The sequence below is a fragment of the Limulus polyphemus genome, unplaced genomic scaffold, assembly GCF_000517525.1.
Source record: "Limulus polyphemus unplaced genomic scaffold, Limulus_polyphemus-2.1.2 Scaffold1119, whole genome shotgun sequence".
Taxonomy (NCBI): Eukaryota; Metazoa; Arthropoda; class Merostomata; order Xiphosura; family Limulidae; genus Limulus; species Limulus polyphemus.
In genome coordinates, this window is record NW_013666729.1 from 305,231 (window position 1) to 314,898 (window position 9,668).

General features: G+C 33.8%; 1 protein-coding gene across 1 annotated transcript in view; it reads left to right on the forward strand.

Moving 5' to 3' along the window:
• Nucleotides 1–4,623, forward strand: part of LOC106462216 (atrial natriuretic peptide receptor 1-like) — a 28,933-nt gene extending 24,310 nt beyond the window's left edge. Inside the window, exons 13-15 of the mRNA XM_022389403.1 lie at nucleotides 1,564–1,662; nucleotides 2,044–2,135; nucleotides 4,246–4,623. Of these exons, the coding sequence (XP_022245111.1) occupies nucleotides 1,564–1,662; nucleotides 2,044–2,135; nucleotides 4,246–4,359 (305 nt within the window). The 3' untranslated portion in view covers nucleotides 4,360–4,623. The remainder of the gene's footprint in view (nucleotides 1–1,563; nucleotides 1,663–2,043; nucleotides 2,136–4,245) is intronic.
• The last annotated feature ends 5,045 nt before the right edge of the window (nucleotides 4,624–9,668 follow it).

The following is a 9,668-nucleotide window of genomic DNA, read 5'->3' on the forward strand; positions in this document are numbered from 1 at the left end:
AAAACATTTCCATAAACTTCTTTGATATTCTTTGCAGCTACAGAGGCGTTATTTCCCTTCTTGTATTCAAACAGCATTACATGCCGAAGGTGTATCTCGTCGTGTACCATCACTATAAGGGATTATAGTATACTAAACTTTACACATTATATAGACTACACTAACGTGACGTTTAGGCGGTTCGTTTAACTATTATACGTGATGTACGTTTTTCTTGGGGGTGGTTAATGAAAGTGTTCCAAAACGCGACATTAATTTCTTGACGACCTAATACTTATCCGTTAAGATAACTTAAATATATAGTACTAAATGTAAGGCCCGGCATGGCCAGGTTGTTAGGGCACTCGACTCCCAATCTGAGGGTCACGGGTTCAAATCCCCGTCACACCAAACATGCTCGCCCTTTCAGCTGTGGGGACTTATAATGCGAAGATCAATCCCACTATTCGTTAGTAAAAGAGTAGGCCAAGAGTTGGCTGTGGGTGGTTATGACTAGCTGCCTTCCCTCTAGTCGTACACTGCTAAATCAGGGACGGCTAGCCCTCGTGTAGCTTTGCGCGAAATTCAAAAATAAACAAACTAAATGTAATGCTAGAAATAAAAAATAAAAACGCACGCTATGAACATCTCGAAGAAGATATGTCGAAAATTCTTAGAAAGGTAAAAGAAAAAAATTGATTCAGTTAAGTTTATTCGCTATTTAAGTTGTTGAAGGTTTGGTACTTTTGTTTAGATTGTTTTTTACCATAAGCTAATTTACATGATATTCCCACGTCACTGTAGCTGAGACAGAACCGATTTATGAGGTTTATAACGCGAATAAGTGAAATTTATCGAACTAATATATTTGTTCATAAAACAAAGTAGAGTTGACTTCCCTCAATAACCAAGGAGTATTGATGTCATATTAACATATTCTTTTTTTACTCTACTCCTCAGTGGCTTAGCGGTAAGTCAGAAGGCTCGTAACGCTAAGCATCGAGTTTCGATACTCCTTGTGGGTTCAAATAGCCCATTCTCTAGCTTTGAACTTAATCACAAACAAACATCTGACTTGTGAATTTCATCGTCACATTGAGATCAGTTGTCAACGTAACCGCAGCCTCAATGTAGTTTGTTTTAATAAGCCACTTTCTCTTCCCACTTTGTAATTAAAAATTAAAACAGTTCGCTATTAGCTTCCTCGTGCTTTCTTACATAAAAAAAAAACTTTATGTTTATGCTACTTTTGATACCATGTATTATACGGCACTTGTCACAAGCAAAGATAATGTAAATATCGTTTCGGCTAACATTTTGGATTATATGCCATGCCGTCTGATTAGCTCTGATATTGAGCAAATAGTCTCGTTGGCAGTAACCTGCAATATACAAAAAGTAATTGAAGTTGAACAGATACACTCTTCTTGATCAGATCGGTTTCAAATGAAGAACTACGAAAATTATCGGGAATGCCCTTTATTTTACCGTGTTTTTTTTCGCTATTTTTAATTTCAAAAGTTTATATTAGACTTGATTCGATATTATACTCTTTCTAGTAAAAATACAAGTGTGATATTACAGGTTCGTGTGCTGCCGGTGTGGTTGGCCTGAAGATGCCGCGCTACTGTCTATTTGGTGACACCGTTAATACAGCATCTCGCATGGAAAGCAATGGAGAAGGTAAGGCTGAAAATGTAACTGACTTGCGAATATTAATGATTTAATATCAACAAAAAAATCGTATTTATAACATTTGATAATGTTAACTATTTAACTGTTTAACTATTGATAATGCTGTTGCTGCTCTTCCTGCAATCACTAGGATTAAGTGGGACATTAATTGCAGGTAATATTTTCGTATGTATGGAAAATTAGCAAACTGAATTATGTCCCTTTCTACTTATTCTATGATGGATCTAACCGCTGTAAAATTATATTGTTTTCCTTTATTTTTCAATACCTTTTTTTAGTAATAACGTTTCCAATTTAATGTAGAGAACTGATTTGTTTTATTGAAACATTAACACATTAGTTCAACCATTGTGTTACTTTTCCTTTCAGCAAACAAAATTCACGTTAGTCCAACATCGAAAGCTATTTTAGAAACATTCCGAACATTCATTATTTCAGCGAGAGGAGAAGTAGAGCTCAAGGTATGCAGTCTATGCTCTTGTTATTATACATATGGGCTCTAAGGTGTAGAGAAACTATACCATAATGTACTGCTAGAACATTTGTTGGGTATAAGGTAAGAAACGGGTGGGTTTTATGCTTTGATGATCACGAACGTTATCAAAATTAGATTAGTGACCACCAGTTTTTATTCATGTTTTTATTTTGCAGCATTGAACTGTTAGCAAGTACGTATTCCGTGTAAAGTGGAAGGTACCCCTAAAAGGTATATAATAAGGCCTTTTAAGTCGTAAAGTACCAAGACTATTTTATATATCTTTGAATATCATGCATATCAAAAATATCACATCTAATAATAATAATGTTAAAGCAAAATATTGTAGGCATAATGAATAACACCAAAAGGAGAGTGATACATGACTTAACAGCCCTATTTCCAATCCAGTGTACCGTTTACTCTCTCCAGCTAGCCAGTTTTAAACTTCTATAAACTATTCTTTACTAACTTAGAGTTAATTATTCGTATAGCTACTGTGTCCAGTAATCTAGTGTTAGTTATTCGTATAGCTCCTGTGTCCAGTAATTTAGTGTTAGTTATTCGTATAGCTCCTGTGTCCAGTAATCTAGTGTTAGTTATTCGTACAGCTGCTATGTTCAATCACTATATTAAATAACAGACGCTGCACATACAGCATAAAGAAATAAGACTAAGGATACGACAATATGAGAGGTATCTGCTAAATCAGACAATAGTGGAAATACATCGTCTATCACATTAATTTATATTTTAAAGCCTTAACTATTAAATGAAATTAAAAGTTAATTTAAAGCCTGGAGCATATGTGAGGACTCTGGACTAACATATACATTATCAGGAAGACAGATAGAGAGAGACAGGAGAACAGGCAACAAAATAGAAACATGTATTTTTTTTCTTTTTTTTTCTACGTGTTACATAAAGAAATTTAGTACATTTATGACTAATCAACAGAATATTTGATGCTACTTAGAATAAATAAATCAATTAAAAAACACTAAAGTAATAGCTACTTACAAGATATAACTATAGTAAATTATTTCGAGAGTTGTGCATAGACACCATAATTTGAAATAATAAAATAATATGTATATCAGCGAAATTCCAACACAAAAAACAGATATACAGTAAACATATGTCAGAAAGTACACTTAAGCTAGTAGTGAGAAATAACAGTGTAACATATACAAAATATCAGTACACAACAGTGACGGGTTTGATACTCGTGGTGGGCACAACAGAGATAGTCCATTATGTAGTTTTTTACTTAACAACCAAAAGACAGAAACCTAATAGTAAATTCTTTAAATAGGTACTATAATGAATAATCACAGCGCAACACCCCTGTGGTTAGCTTGTTGGACTGTGGTTCGCGCTCCGTTGCCACCAAATAGAAAAACGACCTGTACTTTAGGGCCGTGGGTGCGTTATAAGAGCGAGCGGCTGTCAAACCACGCCGTTCAGTCTGACAAAGGTAGCCCAGAAACTGACAGTTGGTGGTGATGTCTAGTCTATCACATCCAAATTGCGGACGGTTAGCGCAGATAGACCTCCAATAGCTCTGAGTGAAGCTTAACAAACAAACAACCCTCAACTGTGTTAAATAGCGCGTGCTTCGCAACCAGCAGTTCCGATTTGTCTAGGTAACTAGGTAAAGAAAGTATTTTGGGGTGAGATTGATATTCATGACATAAAAATAGTTAAAATACTGAAATATATTTATACTCACCAACTATCCGAGAAAACCTCTGTTCTTGAAATGTGCTCGAAATCAGTTAACTTTGGGCAGTTTTTCGTGAATTTGTAACATGGTAAAATAGCAAGTTACTTGAAATATTCTACTCTTTGGTTCTTGGTAAGTGGTCACTGCTGAGTTAACTTGATAACTAAAGTGTGTTATATTTCAACTTGGAACACTGTATTTTGTGGAAGTTCGTAATCTATAAATAGAGAAGGTACTTTATTGAACGTTATAAGAAATCATCTACGTTTTGACTTCATACGTGAAATAACGGACTCTGAATATTCCATATACTGACGAACCATTAACTAGATTATGTCAAACAATGTTGTAACTTAATGTCTTTCAATAGGGCAAGGGGAAAATACTCACCTACTGGCTGGAAGGAGAATCCAATGATATCCCAGAAACTAATGAACAGTTTCTTCGACGTGTGAAACAGGAGATAATGGAGGTATCCGATTGAGGCGTATTTTTCAAAACAAGCTGATTATCTGTTAAATATTATTACTTTATAAATATAGTTATCAGGAAATAAGTATTTCTATGCAGCACGGTCAAATAACGCTAATGAAAATAAACCAGTACAACACGTTTGGACATATTAGATATAAAATAGCTAGTGCAACATAATTTAACACCGTTGATATAAAAGTATATCATAGGCAAATAATTTAATATTGTGTTTTAACAAATACAGCATAGAAGCAAAGTTTGTATAATGTATTAAGTACAGCACACTCGATCTTGTATTTGTCGCTTAATATAAACGTTCTAGAGTGTGTTGTATTTGTCGCTTAATATAAACGTTGCTAGAGTGTGCTGTATTTGTCGCTTAATATAAACGTTCTAGAGTGTGCTGTATTTGTCGCTTAATATAAACGTTCCTTAATATAAACGTTCTAGAGTGTGCGACAAGTACAGCACACTCTAGCAACGTTTATATTAAGCGACAAATACAGCACACTAGCAACGTTTATATTAAGCGACAAGTACAGCACATTCTAGCAACGTTTATGTTAAGCGACAAGTACAGCACACTCTAGCAACGTTTATATTAAGCGACAAGTACAGCACACTTTAGCAACGTTTATATTAAGCGACAAGTACAGCACACTCTAGCAACGTTTATATTAAGCGACAAGTACAGCACACTCTAGCAACGTTTATATTAAGCGACAAGTACAGCACACTCGATCAACGTTTATATTAAGCGACAAATACAGCACACTCTAGAACGTTTATATTAAGCGACAAGTACAGCACACTCTAGCAACGTTTATATTAAGCGACAAGTACAGCACACTCTAGCAACATTTATATTAAGCGACAAATACAGCACACTCTAGCAACGTTTATATTAAGCGACAAATACAGCACACTCTAGCAACGTTTATGTTAAGCGACAAGTACAGCACACTCTAGCAACATTTATATAAAGCGACAAATACAGCACACTCTAGAACGTTTATATTAAGCGACAAATACAGCACACTCTAGAACGTTTATATTAAGCGACTAGTAGAGCAAAGTCAAAGAACGTTTATATATGGTAAGAAGTATTGCACAGTCAAAAGTGTTGATATAGAGCAGCAGGTACAATATAGCAAAATTGCTTTTGTATTAATTAATAAGTACAGCAGAGTCAAACACCGTTGGTATAAAGTAGTATGGTCAGCAGAGTTAAACAACAATGATGTAAAGTTACAGATACAACACAGTCAAACACCGTTGGTATAAAGTAGTATGGTCAGCAGAGTTAAACAACAGTGATGTAAAGTTACAGATACAACACAGTCAAACACCGTTGGTATAAAGTAGCATGGTGAGCAGAGTTAAACAACAATGATATAAAGTTACAGATACAACACAGTCAAACACCGTTGGTATAAAGTAGCATGGTGAGCAGAGTTAAACAACAGTGATGTAAAGTTACAGATATAACACAGTCAAACACCGTTGGTATAAAGTAGCATGGTGAGCAGAGTTAAACAACAATGGCGTTTATATAAACTGGCAGATAATAAATGAAGATCGTTAGCTATTCCAGAGGAGTTTTCATTCTGAAGAATTGTATTTGGTGAAACAGTTAGTAGATTAACTTTATAGGGTTTTATTATATATGCTTAATAGGATATTGCATTTATTTACATTTGTCCAAAATGTTTCTTCAATTTATTCATAGATGAATGATGAAAAAGTACTTTATAAATAATTTTTAACCCTAACTTTGGGATCATTTTGTTGTTGCTTTTTTCAATCACAAACATCACAAACTCATTAACAATCCACCAATAACATTCCTCCCCCCCCTTTTTTTTCAAAATTGCCTATTTAAGTTATTTCATGTCAATCATATACTCTGAAATTAATTTGTTGTGGATTTTTGTCTGCTTGTCTTGAAAACGAAATTGTCAACGAAATATTGCGTTGCTTTTGGAACATTTATATTAAACCTTCTTGCAACCTTCCACTCTTGATGACAAATTTATTTTTAAATTTACCATCAAGAAAAAACTTAAATTATTATTTTTCCTATACATGTCATTTATTCTCTCAACTTTCAGAAACAAACTTGTAAAAACTACTTTTTACAACAAATTATGTTACAAATGTTATCGTTCCATTTTATTTACTAATGGTTTTGTTCGTTCTTTTTATTTAACTAATTAAAGTTTCGTAGTTTTAATTTTTTAAACTAATTATAGTTTCGTAGTTCTAATTTAAAAAAAAAAAAAAGTTCACAGAATCCAAGTCCTTTATCACAAATTAATCCAAACTTTTTAGGCACCCCAGTGGCACAGCGGCATGTCTGCGGACTTAAAACGCTAGAAACCCATTGAGCAGCTTTGTGCTTAACTATAAACAAACGTCTTAGGTTTTATCATTTACATCGTAAAGGTTAATAGTTTCAGATTTTTTTTTCCATTCTGTTCGAAAACTAAGAAATATATATGCATATAACTTTATGAAAATAATAAATGTATTCTTTTGGATCCAAACCCAGAGAAATGAAATCAGAATATTCCTTACATATTTACAATAAACGTTAAAAAACCTTATGTTATACATATCGTGACAATTAGCATCAAGACAACAAATTTATATTGAAAATGTGAGAAAAATAGGCTAAGCAATTCAATTCGCTTGGATTTTATGTCACTCCAAACGCCTGACAAGTGTTTTTAAAAAGTAAAGGACTAAAATTCTGTAAAGGTTTCGTTAAATTTGTTAAATCTTAAGTTACTGCAAAAAAAAGTAGAATTAGGAGAATTGGGTAGAAGTTATTAAAATATGTGTTTAAACTGGTAGCAAATCTTACTTTAATTAAAAGCTGTAGACCTTAGCATGCCTGAAAATCGATCGATCGAATGCTTGTAATAAAAATTTATTTTTTATTGGTTAATTATTTTTACCATTCATTAAGATGTGGTGTTTCTTTATCACTGGAAATATTTCAAACTGTCTGAATTACTAAACCTTACTTTGAACAGAATGTTGCGTTGTTATATGTTATAGACAGCCAACCTTAAATCACAAGTATATTTAATATTGCTCAAACATGGTGTATTGTGGTATTGATATTTAATGCTTAGTATATAACTCGTACTTTGACAGATTCGACTGAGATATAAATATTGTATTTCGCTTTATTTCCTTAAATTGAGTTGGCCCATTATTGAAGACTTTAGGATCATTAAACTGAGTTGGCCCTTCATTTACGACCTTACGATCATTAAATTGAGTTGGTCTATCATTTACGACTTTAGAATCATTAAACTAGGTTGGCCTATCACTTAACTTACGACTTTAGGATCATTCAACTGTGTTGGTTGGTCCATCATTTACGATCTTAGGATCAGTAAACTGAGTTAGTCAATCATTTACGACTTTAGGATCATTAAACTGAGTTGGCTCTTCATTTACGACCTTACGATCATTAAACTGAGTTGGCCCTTCATTTACGACCTTACGATCATTAAACTGAGTTGGTCCATCATTTACGACTTTAGAATCATTAAACTAGGTTGGCCTATCACTTAACTTACGACTTTCATTCAACTGTGTTGGTTGGTCCATCATTTACGATCTTAGGATCATTAAACTGAGTTGGCTCTTCATTTACGACCTTACGATCATTAAACTGAGTTGGTCCATCATTTACGACTTTAGAATCATTAAACTAGGTTGGCCTATCACTTAACTTACGACTTTAGGATCATTCAACTGTGTTGGTTGGTCCATCATTTACTATCTTAGGATCAGTAAACTGAGTTGGTCCATAATTTACCACCTTAGGATCATTAATCTGAGTTGGCTCATCATTTATGACTTTAGGATCATTAAACTGGGTTGGCCCATCACTTAAGACTTTAGGATAATTAAACTGCATTGGTTGGTCCATAATTTACGACCTTAGGATCATTAAGCTGAGTTGGCCCATCACTTACGACTTTAGGATAATTAAACTGCATTGGTTGGTCCATAATTTACGACCTTAGGATCATTAAGCTGAGTTGGCCCTTCATTTACGACCTTACGATCATTAAATTGAGTTGGTCCATCATTTACTACTTTAGAATCATTAACTAGTTTGGCCCATCACTTAACTTACGACTTTAGGATCATTCAACTGTGTTGGTTGGTCCATCATTTACTATCTTAGGATCAGTAAACTGAGTTGGTCCATAATTTACCACCTTAGGATCATTAAGCTGAGTTGGCTCATCATTTACGACTTTAGGATCATTAAACTGGGTTGGTCCTTCATTTACGACCTTAGGACCATTAATGTTTGGAATTTTGGGATAACTTCAATAATTTAGAGTTCGGTATCCGAACACATTACAAAGTTTTAAGTTAACCAATTTTTATCTTATCTTATGCAATTCTTATTTTAAAGAAGTCATAGTCAATAGATGTTATTACAGTATTATAAGCAGATATTGATAAGCATTGGTAACACTAACAGAGCAATATAGACTGTTGTGACGTGACATTGGACTGGATAAACGCACTTGGTAATTTATAGCTCGTTAAGATTACTTCTATGACGTTAACACTAACTAGTAAAACAAGAATCACTTGTATTCTGTCTTTTATACTTTTTACAAAACAATTGTCTGTCACAACTATTAAAATCCATGAGAGTGTCTACGAAAGTATAGCAGAAGGGACTAGATTCTAATTACTTCAGATTATGCAGACTTTAAATAACCATAAAGTTCGATATAGGCCTGATGCCAGGTTTTCTGGGGTCCTGGTACAGAGACTATAATGGGGCCCCCTTAAAGTTGAGAATCAGAAATATAAAAAAGAATATATATTTAAAAATAATAAACACAGAATTGATTGAAAACAAAAATTGCATAATATATTAAGAACACGAATACTGAAAGTTTTTTCTGGGGGGGGAGTAACTCCCAGCCTCTTATCTAGTTATGCCCATGACACTACACTGTTAAATAACCCAAATTTTCATGATGCCCGTAATTAAGTGTCACACCACTAAAAATTTAATGAAATTGCAGTATTTTAATGTTTGGACCTTCTTTATGGAAGAAATATGATGTATATTAAATAAATATTTATGTGTGTAAATGTGTCTCGTGTGTTATTTTATTTTACACCCTTACTTATGTTATATTTTAACTTTGTAAATAATTTTATTCCATGCATCCTTTATCCACCGGCCCGGCATGGCCAGATGGTTAGGGAGCTCGACTCGCAATTTGAGGGTCGCGGGTTCGAACCCCCTTCACGCCAAACATGCTC